The sequence below is a fragment of the Manis javanica genome, chromosome 4, assembly GCF_040802235.1.
Source record: "Manis javanica isolate MJ-LG chromosome 4, MJ_LKY, whole genome shotgun sequence".
Taxonomy (NCBI): Eukaryota; Metazoa; Chordata; class Mammalia; order Pholidota; family Manidae; genus Manis; species Manis javanica.
Genome location: NC_133159.1, coordinates 42,598,853 through 42,621,421, shown reverse-complemented (window position 1 = coordinate 42,621,421; position 22,569 = coordinate 42,598,853). Strand labels below are relative to the sequence as shown.

The 22,569-nt window shown below is 52.5% G+C and overlaps 1 protein-coding gene and 1 long non-coding RNA gene across 2 annotated transcripts in view; one reads left to right on the top strand and one right to left on the bottom strand.

The window, feature by feature from the left end:
- Positions 1 to 22,569, top strand: part of SLC1A7 (solute carrier family 1 member 7) — a 44,196-nt gene that overhangs the window by 5,785 nt on the left and 15,842 nt on the right. Inside the window, exons 2-3 of the mRNA XM_017679807.3 lie at positions 679 to 758; positions 17,566 to 17,781. Of these exons, the coding sequence (XP_017535296.3) occupies positions 679 to 758; positions 17,566 to 17,781 (296 nt within the window). The remainder of the gene's footprint in view (positions 1 to 678; positions 759 to 17,565; positions 17,782 to 22,569) is intronic.
- Positions 13,912 to 17,759, bottom strand: LOC118973053 (uncharacterized). The gene is made up of 2 exons (XR_005062263.2): positions 17,626 to 17,759; positions 13,912 to 14,132 (listed from the first exon to the last, which is right to left on the bottom strand). It is a non-coding gene; the product is annotated as an uncharacterized lncRNA (long non-coding RNA).

The window sequence follows — 22,569 nt, the reverse complement described above, 5'->3', positions numbered from 1 at the left end:
GCTTTTTATACTGAGAGGCCTCTCATCAACCCAATCTGATTCTCTCTCTTCCGCAGTTTGAGTGTGAGCTCTGCTGCGGGAGGGGCTGCTAAGAATCTATGAAAGAGCAGGGGGAGAGGCCTAGAGAGTGGAATCCATACAGGAGGAGAAACTGAGTCAAGAATGTGGTGGTGTGTTTACGAATCCGTCTCATAAACTAAACAGAACTTTGGAACAGGAACTGTACCTGGGCATATGGATTGCAGGAATGTGTAAACAGCAGGCAGCCTTGCCCTCTTGCCACTCTGCCTAATGAGGCAGATTTAAACCCCGGGTAGGTGGTGAGCGGTGCAGAGGTGGATGCGAACTATTATTTACTGTGTCTGCTGAATAGTTCCTCTCATCCAGGCTCTCTGCCAAGTGTCTGTGTGCGTCCTCGTGCTGAAGCCTCTACGACCCTCTGAAGCAGTTATTACCCTTACGTTACAGATGAGAAAAACCAGAGAGGTCGAGTAGCCCACTTAAGGCCACACTGGTTATAGGGGCGCAAAACCCAAGTCTGCCTGCAAAACCAGGGCTTCCCGCACGGACTTTCCTGCCCGTGTGTTCAATGAAATAGTGCTTTGAAGACTGTAGCGATCTGAGCAGCAGTGAAGTCTGCACCGCCTGCTGTAACCCTAGCTCTTGCTGTGCTTTCAGGAAATTAGTTACTTCCAGTTTCCTGGAGAGCTCTTGATGAGGATGTTGAAGATGCTGATCCTGCCCCTGGTGGTCTCCAGGTGAGGGGCAGGTGTTTGGCTGTGAGGTCTGGGCCCGAGAGGGGAGAGGATTCCCTGCAGAGTCAGTGCCCTGGGAGCTGAGTGGTTGTGGGGCCTGTGTGCGCAGGAGGCTGTGGCGTGGGCTGCTGGAGTCTGCCTCATTCAGTGGCACCAATTATTTCAGTCCCATTCAGTGGACTTTGTAGTGACTTGACAAGTGATTTGGAGTCATAGGACATGGCCTGACTCCAAGGAAGCTCAGGGCCAAAGAGTTCAGGCACCGCCGTCCAGAAGGGCCTCTATGGTGAGTGCAGCAAGGCGTGGGGAAAAGACGACTTTGGACACACTCATGAGAATGATAATCAGCTGTGTACTATGCTGGCTGTATAACCTCGGGCAGGTTGTCAGACTCCTCTGAGCCCCAATTTCTTCATCTGTAAAATGAGAAAAATAACACCCGCTCCACCGTGTTGCTGTGAGCACTACATGAGGCTTTCCGTTGGTGTGGGCTAACTGTTCAGGGGGCTGGACCACACGGTGTGAGGCAGGGATGGTGGGAGGTGAAGTCACAGGGTGGGTTCTTGCTCAGCCAATCATGAAAGACCTTGAATTCCAGGCTAGAGAATTCAGACTTTACCCACTAGGGTGAGGGCCACCGGCAATCACTAGCGATCATCTGGTCCCTGCCACCGATGTTCTGAGTGACCTTGGGTATGAGCCCCTGCTTCTCATTAGATCATCGATTTCCCAGATGTATAAGCTGGCTGCTCCAGTTGGTGACAAGAGCCCTTTGCTCGGAGGCCATGGTTGTGGAATCCTCACCACCCAGGACTTCTCCGCAGGGAGGGAAGTGGACAAGCCGCTGAGTTCTGGGGAGAGTGCTGGCCTCTGTCCCCAGGGGCAGGGTCATCAGTCTCCCCAGCCTCCCTGCTGCTCAGGAGTGAGCCAGCCCCTGTCCCCTTTCCCCTGGCTCAGTGCAGTTCATGGTGCTTGCCGCTCCCTGCAGCGAAGCTTCACCAACCACAGCTCAGCGTCTTGCAGGCAACACCAAGGTCTCCCAGGACTCAGCCTTTCAAGGCTCTGCTGAAACGCCACCTCAGGGAAAGGCAGCTTTCCCTGACTCCCCATCCCACTTTGGCTGTTGTCTCCTCTTTATGCATCTTTTGACTCATTCACCGCATCAGCGAGTGTTGAGGTGACCAGTGGCTTCCATGTTGCTAAATCCATAGGCCCCTCTGACTTCTTGCTCTGTGTGACCTCTCTGCAGCAGCTGGTCGCTTCAGAACGGCAGCCAATCACTTGTCCCCTCTTGAAATGCTCTTTCCTATGACCTTACACTCTCCTGGCTTTTTGCCTGCTCTCTGCCCCCTCTAGCCCAGTTTCTCTCCCTCTACTCAGCCTCTAAATGGTACAATTTCTCAGACCCTTTCTCATCTTCCCTCATGGCTTTGATGTACCACCTACAAGCCCAACGCTCCCAGATATGGGACTCCCTCCCAGACCTCTCCTCTGAGCTCCATACTCAAACTACCTATTTGATTTCTCCACCTGGTGATTCAGAAGCATTTCAGATTTAGTGTAACCAACTTGAGATTTCATACAGTAAACCGGCTCCAGCTCCTGTTTTGTGCTTGCCAAGGAACAACAGCCCATTGGCTCCATTATCCAAGCCTCCTTGCTGATTGTGTTTCCCCCACAGCCAGTCCATCAGCTACTCCAGCTGGCTCTTCCTCCTAAACATAACCTCTTATCCCCACCACACAAGTCCAGATACCACAGTGACCTCCCTGGCCTCCTCCCAGCCACTCTCTACCTGGTGGCCAGGATGATAAATGAAAAGCTGATTGGGACATGTCATTCATTTACCTAAAACCTTCAATGACCACCAGGGCGTTTAGAATACTCTGATCTAGGAGGCTCCGCATGATCCTGCCCTGCCTATGCCCCACTTCTCCCACGCCTCACTCATTCCAGTCCCACTGGCCTTCCCTAAGCAGACCTAACTCTCCCCATCTCAGCATCTGCACACATGCTGTTCCTTCTGCCTGGAACACGCATCCCCACCATTTAACAACTTTTCCTCCTTCTCCTTTAGATCTCAACTTCCTTGTCATCTCCTCAGAAAGGCCCTCCCCACCCATCCCCCTTCACCACTACCTTCAATCTCCCTCGCTATGCCCTGTTCCTTTGCCCACACAGCACTCACTGTACATAGTTATTCTGTATGTATTCAGTTGTTGACTTTGTTTCTCTATCTTCCACTGGACTGTAAACTCTATATAAAGTCAGAGACAGCATTCTGTTGAGGTTTCTACTCTGGATCTAGCCAAGTGCCTGGCACATAGTAGGTTCTCATTAATACTTGTCAAGTGAATTCATTAATGAAGCCAACAATCGGGGCTGATGCAGAGCTACCGTGTCACTGCAAAATGGAAGTGCTTTAAAATTTTACTACTAAGGGAGAATTAATCCTTCTTGGGGAAAAATGACACATTTGTGAGCCCCAAACTCCTGTTCTTGAACCCTCTTTCCTTTAGCTTCACCTGGTCTATAATACACCCCTCCATCCATTGCCCACAGTTCCCTGAGCTCTTGCTCCTGGCCAGCCCAGTGCTGGGCATCCCTGCCCAGTGGAGCAGCCACTCTGGCGTGGGGGTTGTCACTCAGGGCAGAGCCGAATCACCAAAGCTGCTTTGGAAATTCAGATATCAGGCCTCATGCCAGGCTTACCAAACCAGAACTGCCAAGGGACCCGAGCAGGAGTTCATTATAAAACCTCCACAAATGTTCTACTGGTTAAAAAAAAACCCTGATGTCTTGGGATCAGGCCTTCTGGCTGAATAGCTAAGAACCGGACATGAGGGCTGCCGCTCTTCAGTCTCCAGGGTCTCCAAGCTGTAACCCCAGCAGACAGGGGTTTCTGCAGAGTAATGAGGCAGGGCACTGAGAGGATACACATTAAGGCATATTTGCCAGTCTGCAAGTCGGGACCCCAAAGCTTGGCACTCATGACTTTAAATACTCCCACCTCTTTTCCAGAAGAACCTGCCTCCAACCCCATGCCAAGCCCCTGGAATCAGGCTGGTCACCTCATTACAAGCCACATGCTTTTCTGCTTCCACACCGCTGCTCATGCCATTCCCTCATCTGTGAATGCCCCCTTCTCTTACTAGGCAAGGCCTGCTCTGTGTTCAGGACCTGGCTCACACTCTGTCATTCATTCACACTGACCTCTACCTGGCAGTCAGTGTAACTGCCAGATTTTTGCAGGAGACAGAAACCTACCTAACAGACAACTAGAGAGATGAGAGGTAAAGAAGAATGGGTAGGAATGGTGGGGATTGACATGGATGAGAAGCCCCTCTGTCTGTCTGGGAGGGTCTCACTGTCCGGCAGGGAGGGAGACAGTCACAGAGACACTCTGTTCCAGAGAAGGGTAGCCCGGTGGGAGGGAGGTGGGCCCAGCTGGCCTGGGTTGGAGCCCAGCTTAGTCACTCTTCCCACAATCTGGCATCTTCCAGCTCCTGGGCCTCTTTTTTCTAGAATCTACTCCAGACCAGCACCTGACCTGAACCCCTCCTCAGACAGTCACAACACAGTCCCACTGAATGTACCCTCGGCTGGTTGTGGCTTCGTATGTCTCAACCTGGGAGATGAGCAGGCGACACAGCAGGGGTGGCTGAGAATCTGTGGGAAGCTCCAAGGGAAGAACAGGGGTTTTGGAGCCATTCACTAGATGTGTGAACCTAATGGAGTCTCCTAGCATCTGAGCCTCAGTGACCTTATCTGTAAAGTGGGAAGAATACCTACCTGCCTCACAGGGTTAATAAAGAGAATAAAACAAGACAATGTACTTGAAGCGCCCAGCATGGCTCCTGAGAGATGATGGATCTCACACATATTTTTCTAACTTATTAAAACTTTATCAGGCTTCTCCAAGGTCCAGATGAGAGGTTTCTTGAAACCCTCTACCTTTGTTTCTGCTCTCAGCAGGCAGCTCCTTCGGGTGACCTCCTCCTTCTGCATGCTTGTTACTTCCTTTGGAAAGTCTGCCTGGACTCAGGCATACCTGGGAGCTCCCTCAGCCCTGATACATATCTGCACGGAGCACTCCTTTGGCTGAGCCTGCACATCTGGGTTCACAGTGGCCTTTGCAAGGCTGTGGACCACGTCCTGTGCACCTCCACATAACACTGTCTTCTGTGCCCTCACATTGCTACAACCTGTCATGAGCCATAGCCTTCGCCATGTTCCATTCACATGCATATCCCTTGTTCAAGCAGTTCATAAATTTCACAACATCACTGACACCTGGGAGGGAGTTAAGGATCACATTGAGAAGTGTAAGCCGTTCTTTGTTCTTCAGTTCAAGTGTAAACCTCTTGGTTCTCCCTCTCTTTGTATATTAGTTTGTCTATTGCTGTGTAACAAATTACCATAAACTTAGTAACTTAACACACCACACATTCATCCTCTGCCAGTTTCTGTGGGTCAGAAGCTCAGGCCTGGCTTAGTTGGATTCTCTGCTCAGGGTTTCACAAGGTTGCAATCAAAGCATCACCTGGGCTGTGTTCTCCACTGAAGGCTTGACCAGGGGAGAATCTACTTCCAAACTCATTTAGGTTGTTGGCAGAAGTTAATTCCTTGTGGCTGTTTGTCTGAGGGTTCTTAATGGCTATCAACTGGAAGCCACCCTCAAGTCTCAGAGGTCACCTGCAGATCCCCGCCATCTGGCCCTCTCCTAACACGGTTCTTTGCTTCATCAAAGGAGAAGCCCACGGGCCAAGAGGAGAAGCCCACACTCTCCAGCCTCGCAAGAAGTCATCTTATTTGGCACTGTCATGGGAGTGACAGCCATCATGTCTGCCATATTCTAATAGAAGCAAGTCACAGACCCCACCCACACTCGGGGGTGGGGGATCACACAAGGGCATGTGTCATCCTGTGTCACTATAGCGGAGGCCCGCCTCTCTCTCTGCCCCCACGTTTTCCTTCTCTCTGCTCATACCCAAGGCCACAGAAATCCTGTCCTCCTTTCTCTCAGAAGTCACCCCCTCTCACGCCTGTTCCTGGAGTGGGTGAGTGGAGGTGCTGCTCAGCTTCGGTATAAGTGGTGGATGAAGGAACTTTTTGAACAAGGACTACTCCCTTACTATAAGAAGAATTCTAAAAAATATGAATTTCTCTATCTCTTTCACAGGGACATCACAGGGTTGGGACATAGCAGGTGCTTAATAAATGATTATTAAATAAGTAAAGAGCAGGAGAAAGGCAGCTGAGGCAGAAGTCAAGGAAGTTTCATGACTTACATTTAAACTGACCCTTGGAGAATGGTTAGAAGTGAATCTTTTAAACATGTTTTCATACTTGAAAAAAATTATATAAGCAAGTACATTTTAGAAAACAGAAAAAAATCCACCTATCATAACTTAACTCTGCCACTGTTGCCTTTTTTCCTATAGATGTTTGTTCTTATTCTTAGGAGTGAATTCCCTGGGCCCAGGGCGTGGTTCTTGGCTGACTGGTTCAGAAGCTCAAACTCATCTGAGCCCCTGAGCTGGTCAGGCCTGTCCCTGATGCTGGCAAAAGCGACCAAATAAACCAAATGCCAGTACATGCATCCACGGAGATAAATGTGATTGCCAAAATCAATAGATGCACAGAGCCTCTAGCCCGAGCGTTTCTCCTGGCAGGCCCAGCACTTGGGGAACTGACTGGGTAACTCTGTTTGCTGGCAGGACAATCTGATTATTTCATTGTAAATCCAGTGTGGCTTCAGGCTTGCCATTTTCAGTGAATTTCTGGGGCCCCACCTGTGGAATCCATCATATGTGCAATGAACCTAAGGGCCCTTATACATACTGGGAAGAAGAGAGAAAAATCATTTAAAGAAGACATTCCATCCTCTCCTCCCACCATTCAAAGAGCTATGCCTCGGAGTGAGTGTACATGGGAGAGGAGGGTTAGCTTTGCACTGAGATAGACCCAGTTCCCACGATCCTCATAGAGGGTGAGCATCTCCCTGCTCCTGTTGTGATTCCAGGCCACAAAGAGGGCTTGTTTTCTTTTCCCATCATGGCTTCTAAGTGTGTGCTGACTGTTTCAGATGATGGAAGGAAAGCAGCCGATTCCAAAACCGGGAGGAAAACTGTCCTGAGTGAACTTAAATGAAACTATACCTCCTGAACTTTATGGGCAACTTAAGGGATCTTCAAGGGCAGATTCAGTTGTATTTTTGCTTTGGTTTTTGCTTTATGTACTGACTTGAGAACTGAATGTGCTGAATTTGGTCCTGCTCCTCTACAAGCAGGAAGCCCAGTGTCTTCCTCTTGAGGCCTGCACCCCACTGGCCAAGATCAGCTTATTTTGTTCAGTGGAAGCTTCCAGGCAAATAGAGAATTGTAACGTCTGATCCTGCCACAGTCCTGTTGTTCTGGTTCCTTCCACATGGTGTCATTGTTGAACACAGGCTCTGCTGGGACTGGTTCAAGCTTCTGTCCCTGCTCTGGTTCCCAGATCTCACCAACGTGCTCAATCACTCTTCTCCAAAGCTTCTGAGCCATGGCCTGAGCTTAGCTCCCAGAGATTGAGCCTTGAGTCCCTTTTGCCTCCTGGTGGGTTAGCCCAGGGGAACTTTAATGCCCCAGACTTTGGTCATGGGCACCCTAGTCTACCCTGACCCTAACTTCAAATCACAGGGGCAGGGCTGAGGTCCTAGTCTCAGAGGCTAAAAAGGCCCAAGAGCCACTCAAGCAAATTGGTGCACCTTCCATTACTTTGCAGATCGATAGGCCTCAAGGAGGGGCACCTCCCTCAAACCACAGAAGTCTTTCCTTTCCGCTGGACAACCCCTGCCTTCTTACCTTACATTTCATTTTGAAAAATTCTTCTAAAAATAAAATCAGATGCAAGGAGACTACCTGTCTCTACCTATGAACACAGAAGCCTCAGATAAAACTTAGAAAACTCTGTTTCACGGTCCATGGGCATTGGGACTCACAGCCTGATGGTCAGGACCTGCCACAGCATAGCCAGTGTCCTTGAACTAGGGCTCCTCTCCCAGAGGTGGTGCTTAGATGGGTGCTGAATGGTCTCCGTTCTCATCTCTTTTCTCTGCTCTACTGCAGACCCATCCCATGCTAACTACACCTTCTTTCATTAGAAAATTCAAGCCTGGGGGGCCTAGGAGCCTTTCTTTGTCATTTTCTCCCAGTAATGACCACTTGTCACTACTCTGATCCTTTTTGGTTTTAATTTACAGTTTAACCCAAAGAGTGGTGGGAGCTTTCCATTCCTTTAATCTTGGAGGATAGCCTACTATTACTTTTTTTTTAATATTCAACACGATGTCCTAAGCATTGTCCATGCACATCCTCATCTTTGTAGTCCTGCTTCACCCTTCTACTCAGGGGCTGGAGCAGGGTTTGCAAAAAGCCCTTTTCCTTTCATTAAGTACTTAGGATGCTGCTGGATACCTTCTTGGGGCATCACTGTGCCCCAGTACTCTAGATTTGCTTCAGGTTCTATTACTGACCACACGCAGCCTCAGCCATAAAATAAACACAACCACCTGCAGATTCACAAAACAATGCCCAGTAGGTGCAATTTTTGTGTGTGTGTGTGACCCAGTATGGCCTCAAATGGGTTGGAGTACACTTCTAACCTTGGGAAGTCAACTGAACCTTGTTTTCACACATCCCTAGACAAGAGCAACACAAAGAACCAGGGGTGGGTCAAACCAGCATCTGGATCCAGCTAGGGCCTCCCATTCTACGCTTACTTTCTGCCAAACCGGCTTCTCCTCTCATTCTTCAGTTTCTTAAACCAGACACCATTCAGCGAAAACTGAATCCATGTGTTTGTGATTCACTGATGCGAGCATGGCAAAATGTTTTGTAAGTTCCACATGATAGCAAAGAAATCCAAGTGCATGTGTGAGTCCATGTATGAGTGCATGGTGTGTCCTTATGTGTGTGTGTGTGTGTGTGTGTGTGTGTGTGTGTATGCATTGTTTTGCTTTCTAATGCTTGTAAGAATTTAAACTGATTGTTCTTAGAATCAGGAAATCATGTTTGGCCAAAGAAACCCAACACTCCCTTCTCCCCCTTCCTGAGGATCTCTAGTTTGGCAGAAAACTCTCCAACACCCACATCCTTACTTCTTAGAGATGGTTCTGGGCCAAACAGCCATTGAAGTCTGGTTTAGGAGACAGTGTGCAGGGGGCAGCTGCCCCAGTCTCCCCCGAACAGACCAGGAGTGAGGGTGACGGGAAGGGTGGGCAGCCTGTGCTGCTGGATTCTGCCCTCAAGCTGCAGGGCAGCTGCTCCTGGCAGAGCTCTGCTGACCTCTCTGATGGGGGCCCTGGGATCTGCCTCTGGCCTGCTTGCCCAGTCAGCTGACAGCCTTACTCACCAAGAAGGGAAACATGGCCCAGCTGTGGGCCGTGGGTGGGGTCAGACCATCAGCCTGGTGACTCTGAAACACTCCCCAGTTTTATCACCCATCACAGACTCCCATGCTTTCCCCCCTTCCAGCTTAACAGCTCCTACTCATCCTTCAGGGATGCATTCAGCAGTCACCTTCCCCGGGAAGCCTAGCCTGGTTCCTAGGCTGGCTAGCCCCTGCTTCTGGCCGCCTCCGTCATGGGCATGACCCGGGTTTTGTGTTGTTCAGCAGAAGGTCCCCCCACCCACTGGCTGGAGCTCCTTGAGGAGCACAAGCCCACCTCAGTCACTTCCGGGGCCCACAGCACCCAGAGCAAGTGTTCAATGTGGGGCAGGCTGGGAGCATAGCTAAGTCTGGGGAGCAGGGGGAGGCTTTGGAAAAGCTCTGGCTTCCCTTCTCTGGAGAACCACTGTACTGGAGAGGGCCTCGCGGGAGTCGGGAGAGCCTCCCTCAGGCAGGCCCAGCCTGAGCCCTGGGAGCAGGTTAGACACTAGAAGCCCTGCTGGCAGAGGGAGGGAGGCAGGCAACCTGTGTTCCATATGCTCGGGGGTCTTCCTTGCCCTGCAGCAGGGCTCCTAGCCATGGCATGTGGCACTGGCCATGCCAGGCACCCCAAGGAAGTTGCTCCTAATGGTAGAGACCACAGACTGCACCTATGAGGCAACGTGTCGTCCATGCACAAACCGGCTCCCTCACACCTGATACTGCCTTGTGGGGAAGAAAAGGGGTAGGAGTTCAGCTCACTTGGAGTTAGGAACTGGACTCAACCCTGACTGCACTTAGGAGCACAGCTTTCATGGTGGACAGTGGTTGAGAATGGCTCATGGTCAGACCCTGAGCTCTCCGAGGGCTGCAGCTTCTGCTCCTCCAGCTCCTGCTTTGATTCAGTTCAAACCTGTTCTGTGCAAGTTCCAGTCCAGCATCGTCCTAGTGCCCAGGGGCCTGGGCAGCAGGGACCTTCAGAAGGCAGTTGGGGATGCAAGGCAACAGTGCCCCCAGCCCCACGCCTGCCTCTGTGCTGCCCCCCTACACCTCCTGCACTCTGAGCCCAGCACCTCCTCCCTCCCTTCCCAGACTGGAACCAAAGAGGTTTAGTCTATGCAGCTCTGGATGTCAGGGCTAGGCCCAGTGTGGGGAATGCTCTTCCCTGGTGGGGGACTTCATTCTGCCCCCAGGAAGGACTTTCTCATAAGCACAGCTAGCCCACAATGGAGAGGCTGACTCAGGAGACAGTGAGCTCTCTGTCCTTTGAGGTGTGCAAGCAGAGGCAGTAGAGGAATCTCTGCCCTTGGGAGGATGGCACTGGGGCCAGATGGCCCCAACTTAAGCCAAGTGGGAGTCTGGGCATCCTGCCTCAGAGCTTAGAGAGAGCTGGCTTGAGGGTGGGGGGTGTGGCAGCACCATCTGGGAAGAGTAACGGCGTTAACGTGGCACTTGCTGTAGCTGCTAGGCCTGCCGTCTGCTCAGGGGAAAGAAGCAAGCCCTGGTGCTTAGAAGGGCTGAGGGGACTCTCATGGACACCCAGATGCCTCCTTCCAGCTGCCGGGCGGGTGGATTCCCTGCAGCTGCATCCCGGGGGCCGGCTTGGGAGAGCTTCCCAGACTAGGTCAGCCGAGGCCAGAGCCCAAGGACTTGGCTGAGGGGCTCAGGGCTCCTTCCTGTCTCTGACATCCTGGTGCCCGGATGTTGTGACTATGGATGTTGTCAGGCTAGTGGACCAGGATTCAAATCTACTCACTTGGTGTGTGGCTTTAGCAAGTTGCAGGCACACCTCCAGTTACTGGGAGCTCACTGCTTCTCAAGGTGGTCCCTTGGGCAAGACAGCTCTGTTTGCTAGGAAGTTACTCCTGTTGCTGAGCTGAGATCCCTTTCTTTTGAGTTCCCCATCAGCTCCAGTGTTTCCCACATCTGCTCTGTTCCCAGTTCCACAACCCCTGCCTCCCCAGTAGCTTCCCCAGGCCTACATGTCTGTCACCTGCCATCTACCTCTGTTGCCCTCTGTGGGACACACACACCTCCCTCCCATATCCCTTACCCAGTGGGTCTCAACATCAGGGCAGATCCATGGCCTCCTGGACAAGTTCCCCAGGCCCAGGGCCCCCTGGCTGAGGGCACACCAGCCCTTCAGCAGCCCCATCCCGCAGGTGACTCCCCAAGCTGGCAGCAGTCAAACCCCCAAAGTCCCCTTTCCACGTGCTGCAGCTGCAGCTCAGCCTCCATCTTCCCACCCCAGAGTTTGTGTTCACTGAACTCCTGAAGCCAGGTATGGCCCCGGCATGTGCCTGTGTTCAGTATCGTTGTGTCAGAATTGGTCCATCGTCCCAGCCTGCAGGGAGCTACTCAGTCCCAACGCCCTCATCCAACACATTAGCTGTTCCTCTCAGTTTCCCATCCTCTGCAGATCTCCTCCACCTGCTGGCAGTGGCCTTGGCCAAGCCATTGATAAAAGTAGCCAGGAAGGAGAGGACTGAAAGGAGAGCCCAAAGCACATCTCCAGAGACCCTCTCAGGTTCTCTTCACTCAGACAGTCATTCTCTGCAAGTCACTCCCAAAAGTTCTCATCTGTTCCCCAAAGTGATGGTGCCAACTGCCTCAATGGTGACAGACATACCATGCCATGGGCATTCCCCTAAATGTGGCAAGGGGACCATAGCTGGCCCCCATCACCTGTTTTCAGGGAACCACAGTGGTGCTCATGGTCATCAGAGACCACAAGTCCTCCTTTTCACAATCTAGTCTAGAATTCCACTCTGGTTTGACATCCCGCACAGCAGCAGCAGCAAACCCGAACCCAGGCTGAGCCAGGCCCAGTGCTCTGAGGACCCAGAATTGAGCCAGGTCAGCCCTTCCCTGGAGGAGCTCCCAGGCTGCTGGACAGGCAGTCACAGAAGAGACGATGCCATCACAGAGTGAATGCTAATATTTAGAATGTGTTGTATATTTATTATACACCAGGCACTATTCTAAACCTAGATTAGCCCTCATAATAAACTATCATTATCCCCATTTTATCCTCCAGTGGAAACTGATGCAACACAGCTCTTGAGGAATGCATGCAGGAGCATATCAGAGCTGCCTAGCCTAGCCTGGCAGGCCTAGGGAGGACTTCGGAGGGAACTGGCACCGAAGTGGAGACTCAAGAGATGAGTAGCAGTAGGAGAGGACAGGAAAGGAGAGTAGGGAAGATGCAAGGGGACTGGTTCCTGTGGGACTCACTGCTGCACTCAGCACTCATTCCCTGCCAGCTGTCAGGTGCCAGATGCTGGTCAGACCCTGGGGATTCAGGGGTGAGGGTACCAGCAGAGTGCCCTGTACCAAACTGGGAAGGAAGCACAGGGTTTGGTCCCCTGGGGTAGTGGGTGAGATGGCAGCATGAGGGAAGGCTTCCTGGAGGAAGTGACGTCTAAGCTGGCCTTGGAAAGTAGAAATATGTCAGACTGGAAGGTGGGGTTGGGGAGACAGGGGAATAGAGAGTTCTAGGATGAAGGACCAGCCAGGGCAAAGGTGGTTCAAGGAGCATCAGGGTAACCAGGGTGGCTGGAGTGTCAAGAGTAGGGAGGACAGAGTGAGTCAGGCTGCTCTGGACTGGAGGCCATGGAGGAGCGTGGACAGTCCCTGAGGAAGAGGGGCCCACCAAGGACCATAAATGGGGAGGGGCCCCCAGCAGTCAGGTTAGTCTGTCTGCCCTCCACAGTGTGGTGCACGGGCAGCAATGGGTGCTTCTTGGCATCAAATGGGGTCACGATACCACCTCAGGGGTTGTTGTTGGAACCAGGTGAGGGTCAGTAAGTATTTTTATCCCTCTGTGAGGACACTGACAGCTGCTGCCTCCCTTCCCCATCCCTGCACGCAGAGCAATTACCAGATTGAAATAGGCTGGGCCCTGGAGCTCAGCCAACTCCCCAGTCACTGCAATCTCTTGATCCGCAATCCCTGGGCTCTGGTAGTGGCCAGATGTCTTGGGAGGGAGTCCCAGACCCCTGGGCTTCCTGAAGCTCTTCCCCAGGGCCCCTGAGGATGTTGGGGGCTCCGTGGAGCATTCAGCCAGGCTGGGGGTGGGGGATATGAGGTTACCTCTCACCGTGAATCACAGCTCCGGCAGGAACATTCTAGATCATCCTCATGAAACAATCTGGAAGCCTTGATCTAGCATCTGCATAAGTAGCCATGCAGGCTCCACTTGGAAACTTCCAGAAATTGGGAGTTCACCACCACAAATCTGGGGGTCAAGCCATGGGGTAGATTGTTGACTCTGAGAGTTGAACTAAAGTGCCATTGCATGGACTGGATCACGTTAAAATCATGGTCAGCCAAAACTAGAAGACACTTTTCTTCCACAGGAGTTAAATGAAGTCTGTCATAGAGAGACACTGTGGGACAGGGAGATACCCTGTAGGGTTCTGAATCAGAGACCCCTATTCCTGTCTTGACGATACAACCTACGAGCTGGGTGGCTTGGCCAGTTATCTCTGCCTCCCTGAGCTTTATTTTCTTCATCTGTAACTCAAACTACATAGCCCAGTAAGATGATCTCTAGTCAGAAGTGGCTGTTGAACATTTGAAATGTGGCTAGTGCAATTGAGGAATTTAAATTTTCAAAAAAATTAATTTAAAATTAAAACTTAAAAACCTGAAACAGTATAAAAGTTTTATATTGATTGTACTTTGAAGGGATAATATTTTGGATATCCTGGATTAAAGTATCATTAAGATTAATTTCACCAAAAAATGAATTTCACTGTTTTTTTTACTTTTTTAATGTGACTCCTAGGAAATGTAAAGTGACAAATGTGGCTCTCAAGTCAGCAGTGGTGACTTAGAATGTTAAGGATCAGATGAGGTGGATGTTCAGGTGTTTGGGGACAGTTAGCTCCAGACAAATGATGGTTTCTGTAGCTGCCAGTACTCAAGGGGTTGTATTTTCCATCACAGAAGCAAGACATGCTTGTTCTAGAAATGGTAGAGAATGTGGAGAAACATTAAAAACAAAAAAAGATTACCTGTAATTCCACCAACCAAAAATAGCCACTGTTAAATTCTTTCTAGAGTTTTTTTCTGTGCATGTCCATGTGACTTAATGCTCCCCACAAACCACCACCCCACTCCAAAGGTTCTCCAGAAGGCCACTTTACCAGCTTGGCCTGAAAGTCTGGACTGGACCTTGAACCTCCTCTCTTGTTACTGTCAGTCTGGGAGGGGTGCTGTCTCATGTGAAATTCAGGCCCTCCCCAGCGGTAGCTCCTGTTCTTCCTAGCTTCTGCCACTATCTGCAGCTACCTGGCACTGGCCCCCTGGTGCCAGCCCAAGGAGGGGAGGATCTGCTCTGTGAGCCGATGCCAGCATCTCCCTGCTCCTGTTCCCATCTCCCCTGCTCACCTCCTCTTCAGCCAGTAGGAAAACTCTTTCCATTTTGAGGGGAGGGAGGGAACTGCTTGGGTCCCAGGTGATAGAATTCTTTGCATTTGGTCCGTCAACCATCTCCTTTACAGAGCCCCTGGCCCAGCAGTCCCCTCTTGCTACATCTAGAGCCTGCACCCCTCCTTCCCACATCCTGGTCTGTCCCTGAGTGGGTATCACCTCTATGTTAGACCTCTTCTTCCTTGGGGTGGCCCTCTGAGGGGCCCTCTGCCCCTTTCTGAAATGTTGGTTTCATCTGCACCCGTCTCCTGCACAGTCCCTCAAGTGCGTCCGTGTACATTCATCTGGGCCACAAACCTGGGAGGTATCTCTGTCCCAGGAAGGTTGAGGGCTCCCTGCAGAGCCACCAACTATCTTGTACCTGGCTTTCTCCACTTAACATTAAACAGGGACATCTTTTCAACTACACCATCACTTCTCATGGCTACTAGAGCTCCATTGTGTGGATATGCTGTAACTTTTAGTCTAACTTGCATGATGATGTCGTAGGTTTGTCCTAGGCATTTGCTCTTACAGATAGATACCAGTCCAGTGCCCCTCCTAGCACACATGGTTTATATGGATATTCTAAAATCTAAGGAATTCTTAGTTCTTGCTTTTCAGATATCCAGTAAATTCTGCTAGATGTGTTGTGCTGGACCCCACTTTCCCTTTGTCCCCCCTAGCCTGGCACTCAAGGGCACAATCTTTTCTGTCTCACATATGACCAGATATCTCCTCAGATATGGCCTGAGCTCTGACCATATTAAACACACAGTGTGCCTATACTTTCCAGCCTCCCTGTTGACTTTGGCTGTCCCATTGCCTGCCACATCCATCCCCACATCCAAATCTTCCTCACCCTCCCAAGAACCAACCCTCCCAAGAACTTCCTCCTCCAGGAAGACCTCCCTGACTCTCCTAGCTAAGAATGATCCATCCCTCCTCCAAATGAAGGAAGCACCTTATGGCTCTGATGTGTCCACCTTGTCCACTGCTACGTGAGTTCACTTATGTCCTGAGTGTCCATGTCTGTCTCCTTCCCCACCCCTCTCCCAGAGCAGAAGCTGCTGGAGGTTGGGAACTGATTCTGATTTCTTTCAGTGGGCACCTGGCATGGCATAGAGCAGGCATGCACTAAAAGTTTGAATACATACATGAATGAAAGAGGACAGGCCAAGAGTTGGGCATGAGGTCTGGTCCTGCTGGCCACTTGTGTTCTGTGTGACCTCAGGCAGGTCCTCCTCATAAGGCCAGGGCTTCCCTGTGGCCTGAGGCAGTTGGACTTGGCTGTGGGGGGTTCTTTTGTGATCAGAGGATGGTTTAGCCCTGGGCTGGTGTGCTGGCCCTGGCCTGGGGATAATCTCTCTCATGGATAATAATTGCATGGCAGCCCCCCATTTCCCTGGGCCACACAATCCTATCATGAGCCCTTCAGGATTTATGTCTGAGACCCACCCTAAGCCCATGACTAACATATGTTGTCCTGGCAGACAAGGATAAATGGAGATTGTAAGCATTGATTGATTCACTCATTCATTCAATCACTCTTTCATTCAGCAAACTGCTTCCAATCTCCACTCCAGTAGGGCCCTGTGCCTGGCTCTGTGGACCCAGCATTGAATCAGACGCAGGCCCAGCCCTGGAAGCACTTCCAGCAGTCGGCCGCTCAGTGAGGTCAGGGCCAGGACTAAGGGCAGAACAGGGGCTACGGACCAGACATGGGCCTTCACCCCAACAGGTGGTCAGGGAAGGCTTCCTGGAGGAAGAGACCCTGAAACTGTGTCTTAATAGAAGAGCCTTTGCTACAGCGAGCAGGGAAGAGCAGGGCACTCACAGGTGGCAGTTAGTGCCTGGGGAGGGCAGAGTCTTGCAGTACCCAACCTGATGCTGGGAGCTGCCTGCTGTAGTCTAATGTTAACAGGAACTGGGGGTGGGGGTCATCTGCTCTTGTTTACATGAGTAAAACCAGACAAACACTTCCTTTATCTGAAAGAATGAAAGGGCTCTGGAGGAAAATCTTTTTGGCAGCACAGCAAAGTGCAGTCATCTCCTAAATTCATCTCTCACTCCCGCCCCCAACAGCCACGAGAAGCGTGGCCCCCACGGCACTGCTCTGGTGGGCAGGGAGCCCAAGTCAGGGTGAGCAGGGGTGGGGCGGAGCCAGGAGAAGAGATGCACAGCCGCCTGGACACCACCTCCCACGATGGGGAGTTTGGGCCCAGGCACTAACCCAAGGCAGCTACAGGGTGGCTCCCCTTGGGGAAATCTAACCACAAGCCCATTTTACACATGGAGATTCTGAGGCCCCAGGATGGGGAAGTGCCTCTCTTGCTTGAGGTCACATAGCCTGTGGGCAGAGCTAGGACAGGACCCAGGGCACCAGCTCCCTGCTGGGGCTCCGCCTCCCTCCCTCGCACTTAGCTTCTTCTGGGGAGCCCGCAGTAACTGCCAGCCTGGTGGCGCCCCCAGGAACCCACACTGGGAACCAGCGACCTGTGGCAATGCCAGACCTGTCCCTCTCCTCGCATGTCCCCAGGCTAAGAGACAGGTAAACAGACAGTGACAACCAGGGTCATGACAGAGGAGGCCAGGGGCTGTGGGAGCCCAGAGTCGGCTATGTCTAGGAGAGAAGCAGGTAGTCCAAAAGGACTTCACGAGGAGGTGACACTGCACTTGGTCTCACCTAGCGAATAGAGTTAGGTGACTGAAGGATGCTGATAAGAGGAAGCGTCATATGCAAAGCCTGGAGCTGTGAGAGGGTTTGGCTGGTGACCCTGGGGGTGGGGAAGGGAGCAGAGCAGAAGAAGAGGCCAGAAGAGCCAGGAAGACAGGGTTATAGTCATGGATTACAGACCTGCGTGTCCTGGAGCCCCGGGCGGGGCCCGGGCGGAGCCAGGCCGTGGCTGGGGTAGGGTGGGGTGGGGTGGGGCTGAGAGTGGGTATGCCCGCCCCCAAAAGGACCCTGACCACGTCACTCTCCCAGCCTGATGTCCGGCCTCGCCTCCCTGGACGCCAGGACCTCCCGCCGCCTGGGCATCCTCACCGTGGCATACTACCTGTGGACCACCTTCGTGGCAGTTATTGTGGGCATCCTCATGGTGTCCGCCATCCACCCGGGTGGGGCGGCCCAGAAGGAGACCACGGAGCGGAGTGGGAAGCCCATGATGAGCTCAGCTGACGCCCTGCTGGACCTCATCCGGTAAGCCCTGCCACACACGCCCTGCTTGGGAGCGCCGTGCTGCGGCCAGCCCGCACGTCTACCAGAGGCAGCACAGAGTGTGGGGGTGGGGGCCCAGCGTGCTCTTCGTTACCCGTGGTAACAAGGGGGTGTAGCCACAGAGGACAGGCCAATGGTGTCTCTGTTCCCTCCGCCGCTGTGCCTCTGGTCTCACGTGGCACTGTCTGCCTCCAACAGGCTGCCTCCAACACCTCAAGGGCAGGACAGGTCGGCAACTCTGGGTGCCCAGCCCCAGCTCGCAGCCTGGCGTGGAGCAGGCTTGGTGAGCATTTACTGATCACCTGGGCTTGCTTGTGCACGCCTGGCCTCTAGGTGGACGGCCACTGGCCACTGGCTCCCCCACTGCCCTTTCCTTGTTGGTCCTCTTTTACAGATGAGGGAATGAAGCTCATAGAGATAATGTGACTTTCCCAGGGCCATCCAGCAGGCAGGCCATGGAGCCAGGATTCAGCCCAGGCCTTTCTGACTCCTGGGGCAGTGCTTTTTGCCCGGTGGTGCTCCTGCCCGAGCCACCTGGGCTCTGCTAACTGTCTGCTTCATGGACCTGGTCCCTTCTCCCAGGAAAACGCTGTAGGTGCAGCAATACAACCCAGTCTGATTCACCTTTCCCAAGACTCCATCCAGGCCACCCCTCTCCTCTCTGTCACTCATTGGCTCTCTCACCAGTGCTGGCCCTAGGCCCTGAGGACAAAGGCCCACGAATAGACAGAGCCAACATGGGGCGGGGGCTCCAAGGGGGGAAGCAGGGACCATGGGCCGGGGCGAAGAGCAGGGTCAGAAGAGGCAAAGCCACCAGAGCTGAAGGCTGGGATGAGGGCGGGCAGGGGAGGCTGGGAGGGCATTCCTGGGGAAGACGACAACTGTGCGAAGACCCTGGGCTGAGAGGGGACAGTGTGGGGAGAAATCATAACCCATCCAGTGTGACTGGGACACAAGGTGAGGGGGGGAGTGGACGATTGCTGCTGGAGAAGTTGGGACCGGGCCAGGACAGAGCCTGGGAAGCACCACATTGGAACAGTTTACTGGCCTCAACGGGATACCCTATTCAACTTGCTCTGTGGCCTCCTTCTAGGCCCTCCCATTTTCCAGCCAATTTCAGATACAAGCCCAGGCTGGTCTAATATTAAAACTCCAGACTCACCCAATTTAAAATGAATCCTGTCCTAGTCTTTTGCTTCAGACTTAGAAAGCTGGGGTGGGAAGAAGATAGTAGGTTTTTCTGTCTTTCTTGCTCCACCTCCTCCCGTTGCTGGCACAGGGTTGGAGCACTGGAGAGAGGACAGGGAGTGGGTGAGAACGGTCCTCACACTGGGTGGGGAGTGAGCTGGAGTAGGTGCTCATGGTTGTATTCCTTCAGGGGTGCTGTTGTGGGTTCTTTGGAGCCCCTCCTATCGCTGGTGTCTCTCACCTAGTACTCCCTTGACTCCAACAATCCCTGCTCCACCCAGTGCTGACAACACATTCCTCGGTCCTGACCTCTGGTCAACTCCTCTGCTGGGGTCACCTCACCCCCCTGGGTGACCCGCTTGGGTAGGGTCCCTTCTGCAAGGGTCACATCTGGCCCACAGGAAGCATGCTTAGCCCTGTTGGAAGTGCAGGCCTTTTCCAGGTCCTATGGACATGGATCAGTCACTAGCTCCTACACTCCTCAAATCCTAGGGCACACAGCTAAGGTCTCTGAGTAATTCTCTTGGCTTATAGTTAGGGAGAAGTGCTCTTCTCCTCCCCTCTGGGGATAGATGGTTAATGCAAAGTATCTCTCTTTTTCTTTCTCTCCCCCCAAGAAAACTCTCCCCCTCTGTATCAGTTAGTTTTTGTCATGTAACAAACCAACCCAAGACTTAGTGGCTTAAAATAGCTATGAGCCTACACATCATCTGAAAGGTTCTGCTGATTTGGACTGGGCTTGGCTGAGCATACTCGTGTGCCTGCAAGCACCTGGTTGCTCGGCTGGGAAACAGATGACCTTGGCTGAGATGATTCAGCTGTGCTCCAGGGGGCCTCTCATCCACCAGCAGACCAGGCTGGACTTCTTTCATGGTGGTGACAGGATTCCAAGAGAGCTATGCCCAGGCCAGGGCAATTCTTAGGTGAATGTAGAGAGGCAAGAGAGGAAACAGAAATATGAAAGTGTTTTCTCAAGTCTCTGCTTTTGTCAAGTCAGTTAACATCCCATTGACCAAAGCAAGTCCTATGTCCAAGTCTAGACCCAGGGTGGGAGGGAACAACAATGTCACAAGGCAACAGGCATCCATTAACTGGGGCCATCGATGCCATCAGTCCACCAGGGCCTCCATTTTCTCCATTCTCTGGGTTCTCTTTTATCTTTTGAGATGGTGAACTAAGGATCACACAAATGTTTGCCATTTGTTCCTATTCTGTGATTCTCACCCATGGGGTCTAGAGCCAGGGAGATCCAATCAGGGGCATTGTATCTGTACTTTTTGTTGAATACTTTCCAAACACTGACACTCCCAAATTTTGTTTCCAGCCTGGAAACCTCTCACCTGCATTCCAAATTCATACATTCAGCTGTCTAAAGGCATTTTGAAATGAACACATCCAAAGCTAAGCTCTTGATTTTTTTCCCATAAATCTGCCCTTTCCTCAGTCCTGCCCATCTTGGTCCAACATCCCTCATTCTCTCATAACCTGCATCCAACTCATCAGCAAATTCTGTCAGCTCTGCCTTCAAAACAATATCCTCAGCCTTGTTCCTCTGTCCCCCTCAGCCACTCCTGACCTCGCCAGACCACTGTCTCCTCTCACTGGAGCATCCACCGTCCCCACACTGCTTTCTCTCTGCTTGCCTGCCATCTGTTTTCAGCATGGCAGCCAGAGGAATCCTTTTAAAAACCTGCTCACAACCCACCTTATGTCGACAAAACCCCCAGGATTCACTGTGGCATACAGGCAACTTCTGCCACAATCCCTAAACACACTCACTGGCCTCTGACCTCCACTCCAGCTCCCCACCCTGCTCAGCCATCCTGGCCCCAAGGCCACCCTGCAGACATCATTAGGGTCCTGTCTTTGTGCCTTGTCCTCATCACTGCCCCCGCCGTGCGGCCCTTCCTGCAGAGCATGCCTGCATCCTCTCCTCACTCCACCTCTGCTCTGTGTCACCTCTTCAGAGGGGCCTCCCAGCCTCTGTCTCTCACTCTCCTCATAGCTCTTATTATTACCACCTGACGTGATCATGTCTGTGTATTTATTTCCTTTTGTGGCTCCCCCCCCCGGAATAAAATATGCTCCAGGAGGGCCAGATCGTTCTGAAACAAGCTGTGTCCTGGAGGCTAGCCCAGCACCTGGCACAGACGAGGTGCCCAGTGTTTGCTGAAGGCAGACGTGGGATACAGGGTCGTCAGTGGAGCCGTGAGAGGAATGTGCCATGCATGCGGCACAGAGGCCAGTTGGAGGTGAGCCTTGGCCCACAGCCACATTGCAGGGCTATGCAGAGCTCGTGGAGGGAGCTGAGGGCCAGGAGGAGAACCCGGAGAGCAGATGTCCTAGAAGCCAAGGGGAGAGGGATTTCAAGAAGCTTCATTTCTAAGGTCCATTATTCCTAGGGTTTGGTGACTGTGACTCATCATTTCTTGGATTCTGTGATATGAAACAGCCTTTCCTTGTGGTGGAAGGAGCTCCCTGCCCTCCCCACCGCGGCCTCTGCTGCCCAGGGGCTGAGGGCTCTGGATCGGACACTCGTGTCACAGTCAGATGTTCCAGGAGCAGTTCCTGCACTCAGTTGCTTTTCACGTGGTGAAAATTGATCCTTCTGGTTTGAGGCTTTTCCCCAGTTGCTCTCAACCCTGAGGCAAGTTGTTTTGCAAAGCTGGGTGGTTGGACTTCACTGTCACCATTTCTGGCCAGAGAGTAGGGCTGCAGAGAGAGGTCACATGCTGCCTGGGACAGGGAACCAGACTCACGGACATGCGAGGGCTCACCTCAGCCCTGCCAGGGAGTCACTGTGTGGCTCTGGGCGGGCCAGTCCCCTTCTTCAGGTCTCAGTTTCCACAGTGGCTTTCAAGATCCCTTCTAGCTCTGTGATTCTGAAACAGAGGCCCACAAACCAGTGAAGAGGCTCAGGGCATGGGCAGAAGCTTCTGGAGGTGGGTTCTGGGAGGTGAGGCTGGGAGGGCAGTGCAGAGCCTAACCTTGAAGACCTCGAATCCAGGCTGAGGCGTTGATTGTTAGGCTTTAGAAACGAGAAGCCAGTGTGTTTGGAAGGTTGGAATGGAGCAAGGTGGCAGGACAGGATGCCACTGCAGGCCTGGGAATGCCCCCAGAGGGGGTGCAGTCACTTCCGTGACAGTCATCCCACCTTTATTAGGCACCTGCTCTGGGAGAAGACACTGCTGGAAGCTGGGGATGGTGGATGTGCACGAACAAGTGCCTGCATCAGGCTGTCCACCATCTTAGGACAGACGGACGAGAGGAGTGCACTGGACAGCCACTCTCTGAGACCCCTTCTGGCTCTGACGTTCTGAGAGGCTGGACAGAAAATGAGGCCTGGGAGTAAGGGCACCAGGACCCCCCTTGCTCTGGCCCAGGGCAGGTGCCTACCAGGTGCCTGTTACTGAGTGAGAACATGGAGCACCGGGCAGGGACCTGGCGACTGGGAGCCTGTGTGACAAATGGAAACTCAGAAGGCGAGGAGGCCAGCTGAACAGGGCAGTGAGGCCGCAGCACCTCAGGGAGGGGAAGATGTGCCTCCGTCTCTCAAAGATGACCCAGAGGAGCACGCAGGCT